The sequence below is a fragment of the Choristoneura fumiferana genome, chromosome 9 (assembly GCF_025370935.1).
Source record: "Choristoneura fumiferana chromosome 9, NRCan_CFum_1, whole genome shotgun sequence".
In the NCBI taxonomy this organism is placed as follows: Eukaryota; Metazoa; Arthropoda; class Insecta; order Lepidoptera; family Tortricidae; genus Choristoneura; species Choristoneura fumiferana.
Window position 1 is genome coordinate 1,675,821 of NC_133480.1, and position 25,048 is coordinate 1,700,868.

The following is a 25,048-nucleotide window of genomic DNA, read 5'->3' on the forward strand; positions in this document are numbered from 1 at the left end:
GCGACCGCTGACCGCACGTGTCGGTCGACCCCTGCGACGAGGAGGCGCTCACGCCGAGCCACTTCTTGCTCGGCGGCCCGGCAGGCACCCCTCCACCGGCACGTGCGACGAAGCTGACCGAAAGAGCGTGGCGTGCTAGCCAAGCGCTAGCCAATCATTTCTGGGCCCGCTGGGTCCGGGAATACCTGCCAACTCTCGCCCCCCGTCAATCTCCGAGCGGGGCGAGCGACCGCTGCAAGTCGGCGACGTCGTCATCGTCGTCGACTCCAACCTACCACGCAATGTGTGCCCCGAGGCGTCGTGGAAGCAGTCTTCCCTGGACCTGACGGCGGCATCCGGAGCGCGGACGTCCGCACCAAGGGAGGAGTGTTCCGGCGCCCTACGACGCGACTGGCTGTCCTCCCGACAAAGGACGAAGCTCCCCTGCGGATTCGGCGGGGGAGAATTGTTGCGGACAGCCCCGAAACTAGAATTAATAGTATTTAAGAATACAAATAAATAGCTGTTAAATATAGAATAATTAGAATAATTAGGTTAAGATTCATTGTAAATAGTAGAATAAGTAGTTTAAGAAGTCAAATTGTAGCGAAATCGATTAGTAATAGTAAATAAAAGCGAAAAACCCAAGTAGCGATAGCGAAAATTCCCCGTAATTCAGTGCGTTTGTGATTTGGGTCCACCATCACAAGCGGCCTGGATTATCGGGATTATAGCCCAATTCACGGGCGGGCTTATACCCCGGCCGCGGGGTATAAATACAGGCCCGCCCGCAGCGATAAGGCAAGTTCGACGCGGACAGCGACCCGAAGCGCTCCTCTCTACGAAGCCTACAGCGAGCAAGCACCAGCGACCAGCGAAGCGAACCGACCCCTGCTATTCCAACGGAACTCCGATTGCTGCCTTACCGACCGACCACCGCGATTTCGAACGGACTCCGATTACCACCGCGAATCGACGGAACGAACCAGTACAATAAATACAGTCCACTTATCGAAGGTGTTTTCGTTGCCCTACTCCCGTCGTAACGACCGCAGAGACTGCGAAGCACCTCCCGCTGTGAACCCGAGCTGTCTATTTCGACGACAGAATGGTTTTTAGCTTATCATCCATATTTTTATGTTTTTTTTTTAAATCCCTTCCACATGTGGTTTTCATATTGGCATATTGGCCAAAGTTATCCTACATGGGGGTCAAATCAAAATACCCTGACTCGACGGTATGATACAGGTCCAAATAGAGGCTCAATTTAGTTCAAAATCTTGATAAATGTATCTCGTCTCCGAATGTTAAATAATTAATAAACTTTTTTCATTTTCTTGTGCACATATTTCTGATGTCTTGCTCTCACCTTGTCAGTCAAATGGTTTATTTATATACTTACCTCTTAAACAGGCCTACTCTTAGAATGAGAAGGCTTTGGCCGTAGTTCTCTCGCGGGCCCAGAGCGGATTGGGAACTTCACACTTCTTAACTTTCTTGATCCAAACGTTTGGGGTAGCCGCCGCATAATGAGTCATCGAGTCAAGATTTTTCTTTTTTTATCCATTTCTCACTCCCTCACCCCTGGTTTTCGAGTGGAGGGTTAACACAGACCGCATTTCTCCTGAATGAGCTTCTCAAAACATAAAATGTTCAATTATTAAAAAATAAATCGTGGCACAAATTACAAAGCTGACATTCTCAAAGTCAAGTAACGTTGAGAAGCAAAAAAATTCGAAACTTCGGAAAATTCTCAACATTTGGCAACCCTAAGTATTAGTAGTGTGCGCTCGCACGCTCACCCCGATACTCACACACACTATCGCAGCATTCATGGCCTATATATACATGCCTATACTACACACAAAGACTACGCGTGCCTGTGAGTTTAGCATGAATTACATTTGGGCTTTCATGATGACATGAGCGTAGCCTAGTGTGCGTTTGCTTTAATGTAGATGTAGTAGTTAGTAGTCAGTCTCAACTGCAACGTAGTACGACGCGCTTGTGATATCGCGTCAAATTTTTTCATGGTGTAACCAGCATCGTCAGCATGGCAACTAAACGCAAAGTCATTCGTAGTGAGGTAATTTTTCTTTTAGTTATTTGAATTTGGAACATGAAACGTGGTTCTTGTTTGCGGGTAGGGTTACCATATTAACATTTAAAAAATCATGACAAAAACCGGAGTAGAAAAGGAATTCGGACATTACGGGGGGTAATAATAGCCTTGTATGGGGGTGAGGGGTGGAAGAGTTACCCCGGGGCGGCAGTGTTGTCAAGATTTTTTTTGTCCCGACGCTGACTACACCTGTCCCAGCGCATAATGAAGGTCTGACGGACCGACCGAGATCTGTAGTCCATCCCCGTACCATATAGGGTAGTTTCCTTCTCTAGAGGATAGAGTTAACTACTTATTGGTTGTTACTATTACACTGTGGTACATTACTGAGTCATTTGAAGTACTTGGTGAAACCGTAGATACTGCAGTTGTTGAGTTTTCTTTCTAATTTATAAAACCGTTAAATAAATCGGATTTTGGTTCAGGGCCGAGCCATAATCGCTAGCGTCTACCATTTCCTAAAGGAAGAGTTCGAATTCACAAAATTAACTAAAGAGCCCAACTGGGACATAACACATTTACAAAACATCAGCCGTCGCACGGCCGAAGCCACGGGAGTTAGTCTGAAAACTGTCTCAAAAATATTAAAAGAAGGAAAAAGAATCACAAGATGCCTCTTCGAGCTTCATATCACCCATGAAACAACGAAGAAAACGAGAGAACAAAACAGAAATTGACAATGTGAATGCCGATGTTATTAGGAGCACGATACATAATTTCTACACTGTCAGAAAAGAAATTCCCACCCTGGCTAAATTACGGTCAGTTTTAAACGAGAATATAGGCTTTGATGGCTGCCTGCAAACGCTTCGAAAGCTACTATTTAAATTAGGTTACAAATGGCGTAAAACAGAAGGTGGCCGCAAAGTTCTGACTGAGCGTCACGATGTACAAATGAGGCGTTTGAAATTTTTGAAGGAGATACGCGAATTTCGTTCTCAGGGGCGAACTATAGTCTACACTGACGAAAGATACGTCCTCGCGAACAAAAAAGGAAGAAGTGCTCACACACAATTTTTATTGTGCATGCGGGAACAAAGGACGGCTTTATTGAAAATTCTGCTTTACTACGTAAGAGTAATGTGGGAGATCATTCGCAATTGAGCGATGATAGTTTTGTTTTGTGGCTCGATGAGAAGCTATTGCCTAATATACCTGAACGCGCTGTTGTAGTCTTAGACAACGCGCCACACCACAATACGCTTACTGAAAAACTACCCACACCAGCATCGACAAAACAAGATATGAAAAAATGGCTTACAAAGAAAGGGATTGCATTTGACGATTCCCTCCTTAAAATAGAACTATACGATCTTGTAAGGAAAAATAAAGAACAACATACGGTATATCAAATTGATGATTATATCAATAGCGAAGGTTTTGATGTTATACGGCTTCCCCCTTTTCATCCAGAATTGAATGCTATTGAAAATATTTGGGGAATTCTAAAGAATTATATAGCATCAAACAGTACGACAGACACGGAGCGTCTGATTCATGAAGGATTGAATGAAATAAAAAGCGAAACGTGGAGTAAAACGTGTGATCATGTTGAAAAAATCGAGAAAGAATATTTGAAATATTTGGATACGGATATCGAGTTTACAGTTGATTTTCAGAATGATTCTGACTATAGTGGAACTGAATATGATTGTTCATCGGATGACGAGTAAAACAGGTGGGTTATAATTATACCATTTTTATAAATTTACCTTTTAGTTTTTTTCACTTGCTCAACGAAATCAAAGATTTTTTAAAAATGAAACAGAAATTTCCAAAATGATTAGGTATATTTAGCATTTTTAACAAAGGCTTAATTTCATAATCAGATTTAAATAGAAATTAAACAAACAATAATTCTGTACAAATTTATAGTTTCAGTACATTAATTAATTAAATTTTCGGGTATTTAGCTATCTATTATTGTAATTAATACAACCTAAAGAATAAAAATGTTCTCATAATTATTTTATAAGTATACTATCTGATTACGTACTTAATCCAAGTATTATTATTTTAAGTACAAAAATCTATTTATACTGAAATGATACTGATTTCGATAAGATAATATGTATATTGTTCTTCCTTTCTGTTATATGTATTATCAGCATAATTTACGTAAAGCTTCAATAGATGGCGCTTTCCTCAAAATTAGAATTTATTAAAATTATCAATCCTTAAGTTTATCTTAGAATTATATTTACAAAACTATGTGTGACTACCACATTTAAAAATAAGTAATTTACGTAATAAATACAATTTAGAACCTTCCTGCCACGCTTGCACCAATCGCGATCGTATGCTAAATGCTAATAGAGTTGGGGAACAGAAAGAACTCTCCTGAGCCATAGCAGAATGATCCAATTTGTGCAAATGATTACAATGTCGACAAGAAGTTTCGTTTTATTCCGTAACTGTATAGCGACAAAACAACTTCATCAGAAATAGTGTTACAGCATTTGAAACCTATTAAGATTTAGACTTCATTGTATTAGTGCCATCTAGCGCCGTATAACAGCGTTAGCTCTCGTAGGGTTTGTCGGTCTGATGTAAGTGGCAGGATGGTCATGGGGAGGGCGCTGCAGACGCCCCGGAGCCGGCGGGCGCGGGCGCTGCTCGACTGGCACGCGCTCTGGCGGCGGCACGATGGTCTCTTCACGAGGTGGCATTGCTGGAATTAGAAAAATTACGAATAAAAAATAGTTTTGGCAACATGGTTCGTGACACAAGGTCAGAAGAAATATAGAAGACAGAATTGCGAATCAATGGTGTACTTATGTGGAGATTAAGTGGGATCAATTGGAACTACGGGAGGAGAGCTTGCCCAGCTGGCTATGAGATGTATATAGGCAGGAGCTGAGTCTGAGCTGGTCGCCAAAAAGCGCGTGTGGTATAACAATGAAAATAAGAAATTGAATGAAGGTGTTACTATCTTCGTAATTGTAAACAGGGCAACCATTTATTTGCTTGTTTCACCGTATGAACTTACTTTGTTTAAAGCTGTAACAGTCAAGATCCACATTGGGTCGTTGTATCAACGGAGTTAGTACCTAATTGGGGATGTCTAAAAAAAATACCACGGTTTTTATATTTTTTTTGTACAGAAAAGTCAATTATAAGAAAACTAATTTCAATATTTTTTCATTTAGTTCACTACTTTTTTCAAAATTAATTATTGAAAATATTTTGGTTGATGACGTCACAATTCGATAAAGTGCTACCACATAGCTGATGTAGTGCATGACTTTGTCATGTGGCACCCTCTTTATTTTTTAATTTTTTATCTGTGGTCAAGTCTAATGTCAACTGTCAACCACTTCACTATGTCAATCCGTTCCATCCTCGTAACATAATTGTTTTTCCCTGGATTCCTATTACCCTTAATATACTGTGCTAGTACCTTGGACTGAACCTGCTAATTCGTTGAAACTTTGCTTCCTCTGGATACCGAGATGAATAAAAAATGTATTGTACCAAGTCGCACCAACACTACTAGCGCGTAATAGTAAAAAGCTTTTGTGCACGTAAATAAGAAACTTGAAAAAAGCTATGGTGTTATAAATAAGATATCGATGTCGATTCAAAACGCCAGTGTTATTGCTGTGAAGATCATCTAAACGTAAGTAATTATTTTATACACTTACTAACCTACAAATACGAGTATAACTATTGTCGTATTTGCAGAAGATTGCCACTATCATGCGTGAAACTTGAGTCATGTCTGATTTATGTTGGAGTGCAGTAAAAAGGCAGAGAATTCCAGATTATACATTACTAATTATCTTGTATATGAGTAGGGTCACAAAACTACCAAATTTTAGAAGATGAAATGGTAATATAGTTAATCTGGGTTTAGAAAATGGTTGTATATATATCTGGTTCAGTTAGCATTTATTTTATAAATCTAATAATATAACGCCGTTTTTTATGTACCCATGTAATTTAGTTTTCATCGTATTAAGCTTCTGTACATGAACCTAATTTAGTTTTTTTTTATAGCTGGAAGAAGATTTAGAAAATTGATATTCTGCTACCAAACTCAGTCATCATGGCAGACAGAGGCTTCAAATAAATTGAAACTGAGCTGATAACAAAAGTGTCAAGTTGCTCCGCCCTCCTAGCGTGTACTCTGGTATCAAGCCTAGTAAAGCAGAAAGTAATAAAGACAAAGTAATAGCAAGTCTCAGAGTACATGTTGAGAGGTGTATCAGAAGAATTAAGAGAGTTTAGACTTTTAAAACCCCATTCTATCATAAACCATAAACATGTAAGTTACATGAACCATATTGTTGTTAAAGCATGCGGTGTGATTAATTTGCAAAGTGAGATAATAAAAAGTGAATAAACAACCAAAATAGTTTTATTTTATTTTCAACCTTAAAACTACTCACATTATATTTTCATCAGTATCACCTTGTTTAGTTAACTTTTTTAAGGCATAGCATTTTGACGACCAGATGGCCTAGTGGTTAGAGAACCTGATTACGAAGCTTGGGGGTCCCGCGTTCGATTCCCGTGTCAGGGCAGATATTTGTATGAAAAAATACGAATCTTGCTCTCAGGTCTTGGGTGTTTAATATGTATTTAAGTATGTATCTATGTATATAAGTATGTTTTTCCGTTGCCTAGTACCCACACACAAGCTTTTTTAGCTTACTTTGGACTAGGTCAATTGGTGTGAATTGTCCCGTGATATTTACGTGCAGAACGATCGGTATCCGGGACCAAGCCAAGTTGTTTTCAAAGGGAACCGTATGTTGTCGTAAATGCTGAAATATCAGTGTCCGGGGCCAAATAAAGGTTTTTTCAAACAGAAAAGTGCCAGTCGTCGTAAGTGCCAGAAAAGATCGGTGTCCGGGCCAAACAAAGTTGTTCTCAAAGAGAGAGTGTAAGTCGTCGTAAGTGCAGAAAGATCGGCGTCCGGTTTAACCAAAGTTCATTCAGAAAAGTCATTGAATCCGTATAAAACACAGCCAGGGTATTTTACTTAATTCCGCTCAATACAATATTGTTGTTGTTTCTTTAAAAAAATATGGCTCTGTCCATCGGAGGACAATTTTGCCAGTGTCTAGTAGTTTTTGCCGTTGTACGGTAAAAAAATTCTAGAAAACGAAATATGAGAGGTAATGGTGGATGAACGATGACCAAATACAATATTCGTCGCAAAACAAACAAGAATGACAATTTACAGTAATGACACTTTGCCGGCACTGTCAGTGCCAAATGTCAGATTGCCGATCCAAATCAAACTCCGTAGTATAATCCACGCGTAAATTGTGAAGAGTTCTAACCACACAGAATAAAGTACGACTTGGACCGGTTACGCAATTTACACCAATGTCAAATGAAGGTCATAGCTTATTTGTTAAATAATAAATTAATTACATTATATAAAAATTAAATAACTACAGAAAACGAGTTAAAAAGCATTTATCTCGAAATGGTTTTCGATTTACTATACATTGCAAAAAATAGACATCCCAATTATAGCCCAAAATGTTGTATGCTTCTAGATTTCGTCTCTATCTTCTTCTAATATATGAAACGTAACAGTAGGTCTGAGAATAGGATGTAAACTATTTTTCATACTTCTACGGTGGGCGAACTCGCGGGCAAGGCAAAAGCAAGTTATCATATAATATAAAATAGTACCCCATGCACATATGAATAGTCCTTCCCTTAACACTGTACAAGATTTTTACTGAGTAATAACTTAACTGAATGACTTAGCAATAGCAAGCAACAACTTTATCTACTTCTTAGTTATAGGAAATCATATTCCGAAATCGCGTGACACAGTATTTTTTTTATCAGGCAGTGATCCCTACATTGTTAATTAGAAATTCAATATTATAATACAACAAACAATCGTAATAAGCATGATCACAGGTTGGTAATATTCAATCATGAGCTCAGGAGATCATTAGTATTCATTAGTAAGGGTAAGGAATAAATTAAGGATGTATTTCGTTTACCATTTGAGGCAACATGGGGTTGCATAGGGCTTCTCTGGAATTTAAAGCCACACTTGCCTGCCCGCCCATGCAACGCGGGTCGGAGATAGTGTTGCTTGATAACCTACATTAGTTCATTATTCTTATATCGGAAATTCTTATTTCTGTCTTTTCTGTATCTTATTGTTACGAGTAATACACCATGCATGTGAAATAGATGCTCTGATGCTGGTCTAAAGCATTGGCGTATCTAGGATTATTTTTCAGGGGGGGTTTGTGTGAAGATTATAGAATTTGTATTATAGAATTTCGAATCGGTAATCAAACAATCTGGGGTGGGGTGGGCACTAGACCATACTAGGGTGGGCACCGCCCACCCGACCCCCCTCTATATACGCCTATTACGTTACTTACGGACGGAGCTGGTCTTCCTTTAGTTAGTCTAAAGGGCGACATTAAGCTGGTTTTCCATTTCGTGACCGTGATACGTATTTTTACTTTCTCCATGTTCTCGTAATGTCACGCATAAATGTTTTCCTTCCTTCGTTCCTTCTTAGTGGCATCATAGTCGTCACACAAGACACAAGACACACACACAAGTATACTATATTCGTTCACACCCACAAATTACTAGGTAACGAAAAATAAATTACAAATTGCTGTGCCAGCGTAATAATCACTCCATAAAAAGGTTTAGACGAGGATAGTTCACGTCGTGGTATTCAAATTAAATTTATACCATAACTGACACAAAAAGTCATAAAGTAACTTACCGATAAAATTTATTAAACCTACCTTTTTGTTTTCAATCCGTAAGTTTCTAGATCGTTCAATATGTTTTAACTACTTGTTATGTTCCATTCGAGTGATGGCCCCAGCGCTTGTTATTGGAGATTCGCGCCTCAGCAATTTATCTAACTGATAGCGTATCGCTATCTGGGATTATGATGTGATAAACAGCGGCATGTTGACAGATATTGTCAGCATCTGATTCGGTACTTGAGATTGTTTTGTTTGCTATTACGGGAAGCAAACAATATTTCGTGCTGTTGAGAGATGGCATTTCTAACGGCGTTGGTTTCACACAGGATGAATGAGGGTTTTTCGATATGGGAAATATCGCTAGATGGCGCCAGTAACGTGAAGTCCGTCTGACAACTTTGACATATGTGCGTCGCGCTCGTGATTGGTTAAATAACTAAATGAGCCAATCGCAAGCAAGACTGAAACGTCAAACGGACCTTATGATACTAACGCCATCTAGCGATATTTCGCCCGTCGAAAAATCCTCAGTCTAACGCGCTGATATTCGAAATCGCATTCACCATCTCTTTCTGACGTATTACACCGCGTGACAGAAATAAGTGGTGAAAACGATTACAAGTGTGTTAGACAATAAGGTCTCGAAGTATTTACACTTCAAGAGGTAAAACTGTGTGTCGTGTGGTATAAGAGTCTGCTGCTTGCAAGTTATATTAAAAACAAATACTTATGTATTTACGATTTAAAAATAAAATCAGGAACTACGATTATACAGTGACACTGAAAATTTAGGAGTGACATCCCAATATTTTTTTGTCTTAATCTTGTTCAGTATATATTATGCAGATTCTATAGATATTAGATTTATTTTCAACAAAAATTACAAATTCGTCCAGGAGCGCAAAGGTAACGGATGTCGTTTTTTTACAACGCCCTCTGGTGGTGGCAAGTGTAAGCAGAATAATTTGTGAGGAAAAAACAGCAAAGCGTTGTAGCGATGCCATGATCCGCGTGGAGTCTGGAGTTATCATTTATCTGGAAACGTCTGAATACTTTGAACTTTCATTAAACAGTACCTACGTCAGTGATGTATCAGGAACGAAGAAACCTTACCTTTATTAAGGTCTCTACCCACTACCCCATATCATGCCATGACCGTAATAGGAACGTGTGAGGAACGGAATGTCAAATGCATACATGACACGAGATGGCGACGGTTGGTTACGAAACTTGCTAGTGGGCATAATCTCACACTTCTCGATACAAAGAATATATTTTTGCTTGACAAGATACTATTACGGTCATGATATGATATGGTGAAATGGGTAGAGACCTTTACCAAATATGACAGTTGGAAATACGATGACTTTCCAAACATGACGAATGTCGATGGCTGTAGGTATAATGCCAAACAGTAGGTTGCCCCAGGTAGTTTTTTTTTGGAGTTTATGGCTTCGTAACGAGACCTTTGCCAATGGCAGGTAGATGGTAGCTGCGATAGGTAGTGAGGGAAGAGTTAACACTTTTTACATGGCAGCAAAATTCGAGGCCACGCATATATTTTAAAAATATTTTTTATTTTATCTAGATAAATACTCAAAGATTTTAAATGTTAAAATAATCCTTGATTGAAAAAATATATTTAATGTTCTATGATACATATTACTTAATGTAGTGTATTGTAGGTAGGTATATATAGTGTTGCTGAAATAGCGCGAATTGACGCCATCCATCCCATCATGGAGCAGGTAAGTTATTTTATATATAAAATGATTAAAATGTCTTGCGACCCCCTACTATGGCGTTAGCGTGGATGGTGCAATAAGAAACAATATTTTTTTTTGCAGTCAGCTCGTTTTGGATATTTTAGCAACTACAATAGATACTTTCATCTAAATTCCTAGATATTTTAGTTTTTTGTTAGGATTTTCCAAATTTTTTAATGGTAACATTATTTATGCGTGTTGTAAATGAGTAGGGCTACTACGAAACTCTAAACTCTGTTCGTGTCGTGCGGTTCCTTTGACACATACTGTTTAATACGAGAGCGAGAGGGAACAGCAGGGCTACTACGAAACTCGAAGTTCGTATCGTACCGTCCCTCTCGCTCTCGTATTAAATAGTATAAGTGTCAGAAGGACCGCACGACACGAACTTCGAGTTTCGAGTTTCGTAGTAGCCCTGCAGTAAAATACGAGCTATGAGTTTCGTTGTAGTCCTGCAGGGCTACTACGAAACTCGAAGTTCGTGTCGTGCTGTTCCTCTGACACTTATACGGTTTAATACGAGAGCGAGAGGGACGGTACGATATGAACTTCGAGTTTCGAGTTTCGTAGTAGCCCTGCTGCAGCCGCCTCCGCCCACTGTACAACCCATGGTACAACCAGGCCAACCAGCCAGCTGACAATGTAGTTAAATGAACGTATGGATGATCAAAGAGGCTTTCGGTTTTTCTTAAAATATCTCGCGCTTGTGTGACATACATCCTCATTATCAGACGTGTGTTTATTGAAAAGTGTCTAAAATACACCTCAATTCAGTCAGTTTGACGGGTAATTAATTTGTGTCCATGTGTCCGATTTCTACTTCATAGCACATAAATATTAAGTACAGTTTATAAATTGATGTGACGATATTTCATGAAATAAAAATATTGTTACTTAAAAATATTTGTTAATTTAATAAACTAAAAATAAGCATACAGCAAGTTTTTTCCGTCGTCCATTACAACTTGGACTCAATTTATAAAATTAAAATGTCGGTTTGACATTGACAGCTCAAAAAAACAAGCACGCACGGTGTTTCGTTCGTGCGTGTTCTAGAACTCCAGAGAATCCAACAATTTCCAAGACTTACATCAACTTTTATGAATCATTCACATCAATATTAACCTCCAAATACATTTGTACTCCAGTTGTGATTATTCGCCCAGTGTAGCAACTGTCCTGTCCTTCCATATTTCTCATATAATTTCCATTCAAAACATGTCTGCAAATAATCCAGGGCAAAATAATGCTATTGCGGGAGCCCTTACGTTCCCTAGCAGAAGTCAGGACCCTCAGCCTTTGCCAGAGCAGCCGCGTCAGCCTCGGAATTTGCAGGTACCATTTAATTGAGTTTATTAATTACTTCAAGTAAGTATTTAATTACGCATTATTCAGAACTAGTAATCGTCAGCTTAGCCACTGTATTTTTTGTAATATGCTTTAAATGAACCTCTCGCATACAGTTGCATTATTAAAGTAGTTAGGTACTCATACATTTTGAATCGCTTTTAAATATCTTAATTATGTAGTACTTTTATACTTGTTTTGTCTTCATCTTTATTTCAATAGTTATTTTTATTATTAATTTGCCTTTGAATAGATTTATTTAGTTGTTTGGTATAAATAAATGAGACTATACATAAAAAAAACCTGGAAATGAAAACTAGTACTCCAGTCATCCCATATTTTTAGCCTCAAAGTTTGGAAGTTGATTTGTTTATTTTCAGTTTTTTATGATATGACCCGATCCACCTCAACCCGAGTTGCTGAATCCCATTCTCTGGTCTGCCATATTTTTTTTATTTAGTGCATTTATTTTATATTTGTACTGTACTTATCTTTCAGGGCCTCCTTAGGTTTGCCATGGAAGCAACGAAGGCTGAAGATGCTCCTGGTCCCTCGGAGCTGGGACCCATGGATGAGGAGGTATGGAGCATTTTTTGTAGAAAAAATGTTTTTTAAGATGCATTTCAGTTAATACTTACGCCATTTAATTTTTATATTGACTATAACATATTGCTTGATATTCTCATACAAAGTGCCCACTTAATTTGAATTACTTTTTTTCATGTAGTTCCACTGATTGTAGTTCTATACAATACTAAAGTTAAAGTTATATTGAAATATTTAAATTGAGTGAATTTTGATGAAAAAAGTGATTAGAAGTCTAGTTAAAAGACACAAATTATAGATAAATGTATTATTGACTCGATCCAGTGTGTTTATACAAGGATTTTGATGAAATCAGTTTGTTTACACTTCTTATAAATTGGATAGGCATAAACCATACCTCTTTATGCTTAAACTACTGAACTGAAATTTGTTATGAAAAAAGTTTAAGACCATGGGAAGATAACTGCATAGTTCCTGCAGGATAGGTTTGAACTAATACTTTAAAGGCAGAATACAGCTAACTGCTAGTAACATGCCTACCCTGGAATTGTCCTAATGGATGGACTTAATTAATTTCGAAAAAGAAGAGGTTTCCATTTTTTTATTTGGGTGGCATCATTCAATTTTCTAATTTGTTCTAATCATGTTTCCATTATCCAGCGCCGCAAATTCCTCGAAGAAGCCTTAAGGAGTTTGACAGTGGATGTGGCTCAGGTGCTACAGGACTCCATCAAGATCCTGTCTGATGCTGAGAAGATCCATGGTATACAACTCGGGGAGCCCCTGCCAGAGGATGTCAGTAATGCGTTCACCACTCTCATGGACTTTATTGATGACATGGACATTGCTAATGGTAATTTTTATGGATTTACTGGATTTTCAGTTGCTAATTAGTTTTGTTATAACTAAAGCCATAGATATAATTTTTCGCATAAATCATTTGAAATGGGGTTGAATGGGTCATATGCTGCGCGGCAGAAGGGACAAATGGAGCAAACAAGTAACCTTATGGTACCCAAGAGAGGACTTTAGAAGAAAGGGGCGCCCAAAAACAAGATAGAGAGACGACATCCGCCTAACACTGGGACCTTACTGGACTAGGGTAGCAGAAGATAGAGCTCAATGGAAAGACCTGGAGCTGCCAAGAGGCATGCTGAATCCAGAGACATAATATAGAATAGAACATTTAAACATGTACTGCTGAAGTTGTAGAAAATTCAGAATAGAAGGGCTTTATTATTATAATTAGTTTTATTGTAAGTTTTTTGATGACTGAAGCCGTATTGTCTAACCGTTAGACTCTAACATGCTGTTGTTCGCGATCGCATTCCCCATCTTTCTACTCTCGTATTAGGCCGCGTTTCCACCTGAGATGTGCTAGGATATGTTGCAAGGAATGTGTTTTTCATGAACCAATACGCTTCATTTACCTATCCTTGCACAGCACATCTCTGGTGGAAACAGTAAAGCGGAGCGTGGCGAGGTAAATGCAGTGTTTCTATTGGTTCATGAAAAACACATTTCTCGCAACCCATCATCGCACATATCTAGTGGAAACGGAGCCTTACACTCGTACCGTCTGATGGCAAGAAGTGGTGAAAATGATTATGACGCAATACAAAACTCTTCTTTCCAGATTTTTACAAACTTGGTGGCTTCGCAATCTTCCCGGTTTGCTACGGCAGCGAGAACGAGGATGTCCGTGCCAAAGCCAGCTTCGTCCTGGCAGAGTTGTGCCAGAACAACCCGTTCTGCCAAGCGCGGGCGCTGGAAAGCGGTCTGCTTAACGTGCTGCTCAATCTGGTGCAGACGGAGCGGGGGGAGGCGCTTGTCAAGTGCATTTACGCTATATCTTGTAAGTTTTATCCTGATCCTAGATAAAATTAAAAAAGTTATCTATGTATTCATACCAAATTTCAATCAAATCCGTTCAGCTGTTTTTAGCATTCAGGAATATTATAACTTACTATAATTAGATCTTGAGCACAAAAGCTGAGCAGAAAGCAGATAGCAGACTGGTTTTTTCCTTCTACCTCCAACAGGAGGTAGACCAATAGGTCAGTGTCACTGGTCTACCCACATTTCACAGATATAACAAGGAACAACAAACAAGAATGCCCGTGGAAATTTCCCAAAACTAAATCGTAATATTTATTGATATTGCATTATAAACAACAGTGCCAAATTTCTTGGCCATGAAATCAGCGTTGAGAATTCCTTGAGTCACAGACGGTTCAGACAAAATATCAGCGCTGCAGGCGTCTATCGCGTCTAGCATTATGCTGAGTCAGCGGCCGTTTCACTTTTGCAGGGACATACAAAATCATATATTTTAATTTTTGTATTTCTTTTTTTTTTGTGTTTGCTGTTGTTGTTTTTTAGTTTTGTTGTATTTGTGTGTCTTTGTGAATGTGAATAAATGTCTTCTATTCTATTCTTCTCCTTGAGATTCCCCTTGAGTATTCCTGTGACATTTATGGCTCATTTAATATTGACTGTTGACAGGCGCTTGTCGGGAATACCCCCCCGCCATCACGGAGCTGGTCTCGCAGGGCGGCTGCGCGTCACTGGCGGCGCTGTGCGCGTGCGCCGACCCGCGCGCGCGCACCAAGGCCGCGTTCCTCGTGCGGCACCTGTGCGACCACGCGTCCGAAGCCAGAGGTAAGGGTAGGCGTTTGTCGCTAATACCCCACAGCGAATACCAAGTTCTTCTCCTATAGTAAATGATAATAATAAGCCAATTTTTCCTTGTCTCTTCTTACAAAGCTTACAGAGTTTATCAAATACCTTTGGCAATGCTTGTCCAGTCGGTTTCAGCGATTTTTGCATATTAATATAAGTAAGGATTACATGTTATGTTATGTTACAAATTGTGACTATTTTATTTTCCAGAAAAGTTCGTCCAACTGAACCTAATAAGGACGCTCGGCGAGCAAATACAAAATGGCCGCGACCAGACCTCGGAACATCTTCTCGGGACCATGGTCACCTTAGTAGCTGATCTAGACCAAAGGGTGCTAGCACAGTGCCGGGACCCCACCTTAGGCCTCCGAGGGACCTTGGAGAAGCACCTGAAGCACCCCGACTTGAAGGAAGACAGGTTCAGAGAAGAAATTGATTACTGCCAGGAGATATTGTGCAAAGTGTTTTTGAATAGACCAGATGAGGTCAATAATGTTGAAGAGGCAGACAGATAAGAAATCATACTATTTCTTATTTAATATTGTAAGGTAATATAATATTGGTTCCTTAAGAATTGGAGCGGGGTAAAATCGTGCAGAATAAAAAGTGGAGTGGGCCTCAGTGGGGTGAAACGTGCAAGATGTGAAGTGGGGTGAAAACATGCACAATCATATTATTATATTGTTTATATTTAGCAAATATTTTCGGTTCGCCGCGCCAGTTCTGCCAGCGGGAGAACGGGCAATCGTACCAAGGAACCTGAAATCTTAATCGCTTGTATAAGTCAGGAAATATGAATTGCTAACTTACTATTCGCTTCAAAAATTGGGTCACTTTTTCCATATTGACTTAAAGATCTTGGCGAAGATTACAGGTGGTCAATTCATATTTCCTGGACTATACTTGGCTTATGGCGCCATCTATGTATAGTATAGTAACTTTAATAAAAAAAATGTAAAATCCTTACTTCGTTGTCTATGGAGGAAAATTATCTTAAATATTCGAGATAGAAAATAATTTCCGACCGTGCCGTGTCCGTTGTAAGAAAGGACGGACCCATCTCTTCCCGTGGGTGTCGTAAAAGGGCACTAAAGGAGATGTGAGAGTGAGCAGTGTGTGAAGCTACCAATCCACACTGTGCCCGCGTGGGAACTACCCATGTCGTTTTCAGAGAGACGTGTATAAAAATCTATGTCTTATGTGGGGATTTCAACTGTGATCGGTCAGATTGCAATCCGCTTTTGTGAAAGCTTACCCTGAGGCTGAGCATTCACTGGAACTATACTAGTTATATAAGCGGATAAAGCTGTGTTTCCACCTGTGTTTTTCTAAACGAATAGAAACTCTTTATTTAAGTACCTTACCTATCCTCGCATAGCACCGCTCTGGTGGAATCAGCTGTACGGAGCGAGGAGAGGTAAATGAGTTTCCATTGATTCATGAAAAACACATTCACATATCGAAAAAACAAACTGAAACAAAGATGTACAGAAAAACCAGAAAAATAGACCAGCGCTGAGAATCGAACCCAGGTCCTCGGCGTGCCACGTGCTATACCGCTACAGCACCACTAGACAGGAGTACAGACACGAATTTCTCCTATGCACCACATATGGTTGTCTGTTTCTTATTTAGTCACTTAAGCAGCGACACTAGTGACATCTATGCTGTAGCCCTCATCGAGAAACTTTCAGCAGTCCATTGGAACTAACCGCTCACCGCTAGTGTCGCTGCTTAAGTGACTAAATAAGAAACAAACAAGCTGAGATATGTGGTGCATAGGAGAAATTCGTGTCTGTACCCTGTCCAGTGGTGGTGTAGCGGTATAGCACGAATATGTCGCTAAAGTCGAACCTTGAATTTGACAGACACGTCTATTGGCATTATTGTTTTATGACATGCAAACGATTATCAACTTCAGGGTAGACCACATATGGTACCTATGAAAACAAGTCTTACATTAAAATGGGTGATTAATGTGCAAATGAAGAAGGAAATAGTATTGTAAAATAAAGTTTTTTTTTATTAATTTTTGCATTTTATTTTTGCACGTTCTTGTCAACTGTTTTATATATGCATTGAAGATAAGCAGTAGAATTGAGATAGACTGTTATTTATACATTTATGCGACACTGAAAACGTAGCGGGTTTTATTTCTTGATTAGTTTAACTTTGTAGCACTGTATAATGTTGCCTTTCGCAAAGAACTCGCATTTTGGATTAGACTTTAACGTCGATAGGCAGTTGTATGGGCTTGAATGACTCCAGGTCGTCGCTGGACCAGTCAAAGTTGATGCCGCTGACTTCATAGAACCAATCGTGGTAGTGGCCGGGGCGGACGTACGCTGTAAAAAAAATTAGTGACGGCTCACGTCAATGTGTTTATTTAGTTCTACATGGGAAGCCAGGGCAGCGATTTTTTTGTTCATCGGCCCCAGACAGCTTTGGCGTCAAACTTTAATCTCCTCTTTTTAACCACCGTCGTAAAAAGAGAGTACTATAAGACAGACGTTTGTAATATCGTAGCTTTCAAACGGTAGATCGATTTCGGTGCTGTTTTTACGTGAAAGCGAATTTCTTTGCGATGATTCATTAGAATCAGTTCCGAAATTTTTGCGATAATATACCTTGAAATGACAATGTCGTGGGTTTTGAAACTTTGTTATAAATGATTAATTGAATCAGGCATTACTTTGCGGAGGTCCATATCAATGAACTAAAAGAATTTCTTTGCTTACTCGCGACCAAAAAAATGGGTGGTGGGGTTAAAATGGGGTTTCGCGGGTGAACAAAGACACTTTTTTTATGTTGGTTAGGTTATTGTGTCGGGGTTTAAAAACAATATTCTATTGACTTTGTCACACAATCATCCAATTTGAAGTTCGTGTCGTACCGTCCCTCTCTTCCCCCTTTTAAGTTCTATTAGCGTGAGCGGTACGGCACGAATTTTGAACTTCGTAGTGCCAGTGCGGTTTGACCTATCGCCTCTCAAACAGAGGGTCGTGGGTTCAAACCCCGGCTCGCACCTTTGAGTTTTTCCAAATTCATGTGCGGAATTACATTTGAAATTTACCACAAGCTTTGCGGTGAAGGAAAACATTGTAAGGAAACCTGCACTGAAGTTCCCAATCCGCACTGGGCCCGCGTGGGAACTATAGCCCAAGCCCTCTTGTTCTGAGAGGAGGCCTGTGCCCAGCAGTGGGACGTATATAGGCTGGGATGATGATGATGGTGAGTGCCAGTGCTTACCAGACGGGAAGGGGCTGTTGCATCCAGCTGAAGACCCGAAGCTGACGATGCCCACCATGGTGGGGCGGCCGTCTGTGTCCACGAAGGTCAGGGGGCCGCCGCTATCACCCTGCCAGATGGAAACGTGGGTTAGTGAGGGTTTCTGATAGTGGTACCGCCTCCGCCATCCCTGCCAGCGAATTTCAAGCTTTTTCATCACACTTTGCTCGTAAACAGTGTCGTAACATGCAGGCTACCTTGGTTGCAACCCCCCAAATAAAACCCTCGACCTTAATGTGCTTGTCATGAAACCCGTGGTCGGTAAATGAGTCATTGCCCGTACTAATTTTCATGTCATGAAGCCCAAGGTCGGTCAATGAGTTTGTTACTGCATGGCGTGCTGCTGCTCCGTGCGCGCGCTGCACACGCACGCCATGCACATGCTGCGGAGGGGGGGGGGGGAGGGCGGCGGGGAGCTGGCGCTGCCAAAAGCGCAATCAGCGGTATCGGCAATTTTTGAAAAAAAATCGTTTTTCTTTTACAAATATGCAATTTTACTCGCAAATGTGATGAAAAACATTGTATGTCGCACGGGCGGTACTAGAATTACGAACATCAACTCATTAAAGCCCTCAGTCTTCAACTTCGGGCTTCTAATAGACTCTCGTTCGTAATTCCTTATTTACCGCCCTTAAGACACAATGCTCCACCTGGCAAGAAGACTGTGCGGTGTCGTTGTAGTACTCCGCGCAGATGGTCTGGTCCTGGATGGTGGGACTGTTGTTGTACCACCAGCGGCACTCCTCGTTCGTGATGCCGCGGAGGTGCACCCAGCGGAGGACCTCGGAGGCGGCGCCGCCTGGCAACAGTGGGAGTCGAGTCCAAGAAAGAAACCAAAGTCCTTGCTTTTGTTTAATGAGGGCTATCGTTTTTTGTCTTTCTAGATGGCGCCACTGTTGCGTGAGGTTTTAAAGTGTGGCTTTCAAAGTCTGTTATTACGGGCGTGAAAACAAAGTTTAGATTAAAATCATATTTAATACACCTCAAAACCGTACCATAAAAATATCGAGCAGCCACAGTGTTGCGTAGTTCGGAAAAAAAGGGAGGACAAAAGTTTCCGAAAGACAAAACTGTCTCAAAACACAGACATTCAATTGCCCCGTAACGCATAATTGCCATAATTAATTTCAGGTACCTAATGCAAAATATTCACAAAATTATTCTTATTTTATTATAAATAAACCGGCGTAGCTCACCCAAAAACTATGAGATTTGACATTTCGGAGACCTCACGCTACACTAGCGCCTCTAGCGGCGAATTCATACGCGATAGCCCTCATTGTTTTGGTGTTTTAAATTTTATATGTGTGGGGATTACTGGGGTGGACCTTGAGTAAAAACAAAGGCCGTATGGCCTATCGTTTCTTGTCATTTGATTGTGATTGCGAGTGTCAGAAACGTTACGCAATAGACCTTATGGACCCTGAGGGTTGTATCTATTTACCCTAGGGTCAGCAGGCTGTCTGTCCGTCCGCAGCTTTGCTCAGGGACTATCAATGCTAGAAAGCTGTAATTTTGCACGGATATATAAGTAAACAATGCCGACAAAATGGTACAATTGAAAATAAATCAAAAAAATTGTTTAGGCTACCTCCCATAGACGTAAAGTGGGGATGATTTTTTTTTCTCATCCAACCCTATAGTGTGGGGTATCGTTGGATAGGTCTCATAAAACCATTAGGGGTTTGCTAAGACGATTTTTCGATTCAGTGATTTGTTTGCGAAATATTCAACTTTAAAATGCAAATGTGGACATGGATGGTATTGCCCACCACAGGAAGTTGGGCTACACCGATTCGAAAATTCTATAGAGTCGACTCTGCTTCATCGCATTGGTCATGTCACGGCATGTCAGGGTCTGAAAAATAACCCTAGATTCGATAATGCATATAATAAATACCTCTTAATAATGCCATCGCGCGCATGCGCATCTTAATAAATCTCCCCTGTGCTAAATAAACGGGATGCTGGTTTTTGCCACTCACCGTTCCACAGGTCGTCGGTTCTGCCGAAGCCGCTGACGGTGAACACCACGGCGGTGTAGTCCACGTTTTTCTGTCCGCTGTTCTGCAGACGGCACGGCTGGACGAACTCTGTGGACGGGTGGAAGGCATTATTATTATTACTTTCAGACTACCCTTGATCACTATGCATGCAGTTGCATGCACGACGTAGTTTCAGGTGACACTCTTTCCCGGCCTGGACAATACCGACATGGAAACACCCACCCTGCTTCTCGTGTACACGCCCATAGAAACTGATGTGAGCTTCTATGAGCGTGTACACGTACACGAAAAACAGGGTCGGTACCTCCATCCCGGCATTATCCGGGCCGGGTAAGAGTGTCACCCGTAGTTTCGTCGAAATATCAGAAGCTCATTCGTCATCATCATCAGCCGGAAGACGTCCACTGCTGTACAAAAGCCTCCCCTTAGAACGTCACATATTGCATCTACCGGTTCGTGTCGTGGCCGCCACTCGAGGATCTTTTTCCCCGAACGTTTTAGTTCATTATAAAGGTAGGTTAATCACGGTGTAGTTTATCTCGCAACATATACGCGAGTATTTGTTATAATAATAAGATATATACTCGCAAGACAAGCGGGTAGTTCTGCTAGCGTTTCAACCGCTACAGTTTCCTGTCGCATAATTTGAAGAAATGGGAGACCGTGAGCAAGAAATTTTATTGAATTGTAACTGCACTGCATGTACATTGCACACCATATCGTTTTATGAAATCCTTCCACTCTACCCGACTCATTTCTTCAGTATAAGCAACAGGAAACTGATAGCGGTTGAAACCACAGATATTAGATTACACTAGATTACGCAAATGCATCTACTTCGCGTGTCCGAACCCCGACCAAACGTCGGGGTTGGCCCCATACAAAGACTGACCGCTAACTGCAATGACTATTCATGACTAGTCACTGACTCGAGCCCCACGGCGCGGGCGGGCGGCGCATTTGAATCGATTTTGCGCGGACATCGGGGAATTCACATCGCTAATTCGCTCTTGAGACGTCACAGTAGATACAAAAAAGTGACACGGTTGGTTTTCATACAGGTTGAGGTGTTTGCGTTATTTTGTGTAATCTATATCTGTGGTTGAAACGCTCGTATAACTAGATACCCAAGGCTTTAAAACACTGGTCACCAACAAAGCATTTCATGACCCAAACCCACCTCCGTAAGGGATGCTCTGCTCCAGCCCGAGTAGCGCGATATCGTCGGTCTGCACTCCCGCGCGGATCTCGTCGTACTCCGGGTGGATGTACTTCCTAGTGGTTTCCACGAGGTACTCCGGCCGCGTGAGGTTGGTCAGGCCGAGGCGGATCACGAAGGACTGCCGGCTTGATAAGTGGGGGAAGGACTTTGTCAAAAACGGTAGGTACTGGGGTAGTTACCCATAGGTATCGACCGCTTTTATCCCCTTCGGCCGCGTAGGCAACCAGAGCTTCGTAACCAGTAGCGGAAGAAAACTTTTTAGGTCTTTTTCGAAACCGGTTGCGAAAGAAAACTATTTTGTTCTTATACGAAACCAGTTAAGTACGAACGAACTCTTTTTGTTCTTGCACGAAACTAGGATCAGGGATCGACTTCTGGTTTTTTACTGAAGCTTATTTTCACAGTAGTGTTTTTTTCAATCAGAATTGACACAGACACAGTGTTGACGGAGCTCCGCTCGCGCGGAGCTCCTACTTTTGGGTAGTATTGGCCCTTCGGGCCGATGTAAAATTAACATAACCTAAACCTACTATGTCTTCTGTGTCGATTAAAATTGGGAATTTTTTGTGAATGAGTTTCAAAAGAAGATTCTATGTTCTGTATGCTTCGACTTCGGGCTTCTTATAGACTCTGGTTCGTAATTCCTTATTTACCGCCCATAAGACACGATGTACCTACTATGATTGATTGATTACGTTACTCACTTGGCCACACAATGCGCAGCGGTGATGACCCACTCGTGGTGTATGATGGAGCCGCCGCATGAGGACACTGTGCCCACAGCGTTCACCATCCGAAGGCTGATCTGGTGGGGGATCTGACCGTCCTCCGCCTCCCAACCGGCTACGATGCGCGAGCCTCCTGCTAGGGGGATTCTAGTAGTATTACACAGTGGCGTAGTGTGGGTATTAGCCGCCCGGGGCGGAAGAAAATTTTGCCGCCGTCTTATTTATGGTATACTCATTCTTATTGGTCCGAACCGAATCGTAGGTGCAACATTTTTTTTCATCGAAATACAAACTGCAATATAGATGCATAGAAAAACCAGAAAATAAGACTAGCGCTGGGAGTCGAACCCAGAAAAATAAATAAAAAGAAAACAAACAATTTGGAATTGAATTAAAAAATACAAAAAGATTACAAAAAAACAATGTTTACTCTACTAACTGTCACTCTTCAGTTATATATTTGATTTGATAATGTCCTTTTTTGTACTGTGACCTAATTCAACCACCAGACGCATCAGATAATTGTATACACATTGTATAGTGTATAAATAGGAAAGTTTGTTAGCGTATGTTTGTTTCTCTTTCACTCTAAAACGGTTGGACGGATTCGAATGAAATTTGATGTGTTGTTTGCTCCAGGATTTCTGGAATAATCCATAGGTTAATTTTATTTCGGTATTTGTACATCCTGTTCACACACGTAAAATCCCGAAATCTCAGTCACTAATAAGTATTTAATTTATTTATACCTACCATTTCGCATATCTTCGATGAAAGCTTGCCCATCGCTCCTTAGGATTGGATCACCCTGAAAAATAAAAGCAATGTTCAGAATCAAAGATCATCAACATAACACATTCGACGGAGGCGCCCCCTACGGATAGATCTTCCGAGCTTTCTAATTGTGTTTGGCGGATTGGTTGATTGTTCCCTCGCGGGCCTCGCCCCCTTTCTTTTTTGTATCAATTTTGTAGATCACCTACATATATAAACTTTTTGTGTGTTTTTTTATCCCTTTATTGTAGGTATAGTGTTGTATTTGCTAAATGAAGTCACCTCAGTGAACTAGTGGATTTTTTTTTAGAACAACGGACCCAATGAGGGCTATCGTTTTTTGTCTTACTAGATGGCGCCACTGTTGCGCGAGGTTTTTAAGTGTGGCTTTCAAAGTCTGTTATTACGGGCGTGAAAACAAAGTTTAGATTAAAATCATATTTAATACATCTTAAAACCGTACCATAAATAAACCGAGCAACAACAGTCTTGCGTAGTCCCGTTTTGTTCGGAAAAAAAGGGAGGACAAAAGTTTTCGAAAGACAAAACTGCCTCAAACACTTCATTGCCCCGTAACGCATGATTGCCATAATTAATTTCAGGTAATGCAAAATATTCACAAAATTATTCTAATTATAATTAAACCCGCTTAGCTCACCCAAAAACTATGAGATTTGACATTTCGGAGACCTCACGCTACACTAGCGCCTCTAGCGGCGAATTCATACGCGATAGCCCTCATTGCAACAAATTACAAGCTAATAGTATTAGCGATTTTGTATTGAAATTCACTAATACTATTTGCTTGTAATTTCTTATGCAATTGGGCCCAGCCATAATAAGCGATTTGTAATTTACAAGTTCAATATGTCAGAAACGACTGAATCGTTTTTAATGACACTTAGCTAAGAACCACCGCTAGGAAACTCGCTTTCACCAGGGTGTCCACTACAAATCCTTAAAAAAATCCCTGACTTTCCCTGACCACATTTCTAAATTTCCCTGACCAATCATGTACATTTCAAAGCAGGTTATACTTACGTTTTTTTTTACTGCCCGAAATACTAAGGCTTAGTACCTACTTGTACCTACTAAGATAACACGATGATGGGAATTCACTGCACACCGAACATGCTTACTTTTTCGTGGACTGTTTTTATGGTGTCACACTTTAATGCGTTGCCCAGAACTTGAAACGATGGAAGTCAAAATATCAAGCTACAATAAGTTTTGGGAAATCACGAATTTTCCCTGACTTATTGGATTTCTAGAAAATTTCCCTGATTTTTCCTGACCACCTTGAGCTTCCCTGACTTTTCCCTCACTTTCCAGAAAGTGGACACCCTGTTCACGTAACAAAACGGATTGAAATCGGTTCATCTGTTTAAGAGCTGCGATGCCGTACGCCATGCAAGTGGCGAGTTGTCGTTCATTGGGGCGTTCTAAGGCCCTAAGTAATTTTAATTACTTACATGGACCAATCCTAAGACAAGTAAAATGCACGCAAAGTACGCGGCCGCCATCTTCACCTCTAATTGCGAAACTAAGTACTTTGAAATCTGATTTGTTTTAATCTCGAGTTAATACTTACTTATCGATTTATCGCATACTCGTTGACGTCGTGGCTTTGCTTGTAATTGCTACCATTAGAAATACTTCTAGAAGACCCTTGAGAAACTTTGTATTTAAAGGCCAGATCGCCTCAATAGATGGCGTTATTATCAAAATTCTAAAATTATATTAAAAATATGTTAATAATTTAATGTCCCAGCTTGCATTAAATTGTGACAAAACAAAGTGGAATATCGCACATAAGTTTCGGAAAATCTAAAACCTAGGCTCGAGCCTACAGACCTCTGCTTGAGAGCCCAA

The 25,048-nt window shown here is 40.5% G+C and overlaps 2 protein-coding genes and 2 long non-coding RNA genes across 5 annotated transcripts; 2 read left to right on the forward strand and 2 right to left on the reverse strand.

Annotated features, from left to right (window-relative positions):
• Window positions 1-1,891: 1,891 nt before the first annotated feature.
• LOC141430935 (uncharacterized) lies at window positions 1,892-3,812 on the forward strand. The gene is made up of 2 exons (XR_012451681.1): window positions 1,892-2,065; window positions 2,527-3,812. It is a non-coding gene; the product is annotated as an uncharacterized lncRNA (long non-coding RNA).
• On the reverse strand, window positions 3,631-9,606 carry LOC141430934 (uncharacterized). Its single transcript, XR_012451680.1, has 2 exons — window positions 8,851-9,606; window positions 3,631-4,772 (listed from the first exon to the last, which is right to left on the reverse strand). It is a non-coding gene; the product is annotated as an uncharacterized lncRNA (long non-coding RNA).
• A 1,672-nt stretch (window positions 9,607-11,278) lies between these two features.
• LOC141430925 (hsp70-binding protein 1) lies at window positions 11,279-17,187 on the forward strand. The gene is made up of 6 exons (XM_074091813.1): window positions 11,279-11,918; window positions 12,429-12,509; window positions 13,137-13,329; window positions 14,113-14,331; window positions 14,982-15,137; window positions 15,369-17,187. Exons 1-6 carry the CDS (start codon window positions 11,802-11,804, stop codon window positions 15,671-15,673), a joined length of 1,071 nt encoding a protein of 356 aa, XP_073947914.1. The 5' UTR covers window positions 11,279-11,801; the 3' UTR covers window positions 15,674-17,187.
• Window positions 17,159-24,719, reverse strand: LOC141430926 (trypsin-7-like). Of its 2 annotated transcripts, none has more exons than XM_074091816.1 (8): window positions 24,649-24,719; window positions 23,156-23,210; window positions 22,379-22,535; window positions 21,633-21,799; window positions 20,432-20,539; window positions 19,097-19,245; window positions 18,408-18,516; window positions 17,159-17,503 (listed from the first exon to the last, which is right to left on the reverse strand). In XM_074091816.1, exons 1-8 carry the CDS (start codon window positions 24,697-24,699, stop codon window positions 17,379-17,381), a joined length of 921 nt encoding a protein of 306 aa, XP_073947917.1. In that variant the 5' UTR covers window positions 24,700-24,719; the 3' UTR covers window positions 17,159-17,378. The 2 variants fall into 2 exon arrangements, with proteins under 2 accessions (XP_073947917.1, XP_073947915.1); XM_074091814.1 differs by having other exon boundaries at window positions 22,379-22,538.
• Between the last annotated feature and the right edge of the window lie 329 nt (window positions 24,720-25,048).

Coding starts and splice junctions, on each gene's coding strand:
- LOC141430925 (XM_074091813.1), top strand. CDS start 11,802: ATGTCTGCAAATAATCCAGGGCAAAATAATGCTATTGCGGGAGCCCTT. Junction 12,510..13,136: donor TGGGACCCATGGATGAGGAG/GTATGGAGCATT, acceptor TCCATTATCCAG/CGCCGCAAATTCCTCGAAGA. Junction 13,330..14,112: donor TGACATGGACATTGCTAATG/GTAATTTTTATG, acceptor TCTTCTTTCCAG/ATTTTTACAAACTTGGTGGC.
- LOC141430926 (XM_074091814.1), bottom strand. CDS start 24,699: ATGGCGGCCGCGTACTTTGCGTGCATTTTACTTGTCTTAGGATTGGTC. Junction 23,211..24,648: donor TTGTCTTAGGATTGGTCCAT/GTAAGTAATTAA, acceptor TTTATTTTTCAG/GGTGATCCAATCCTAAGGAG. Junction 20,540..21,632: donor GCAGAGCATCCCTTACGGAG/GTGGGTTTGGGT, acceptor ACCCGTCCACAG/AGTTCGTCCAGCCGTGCCGT.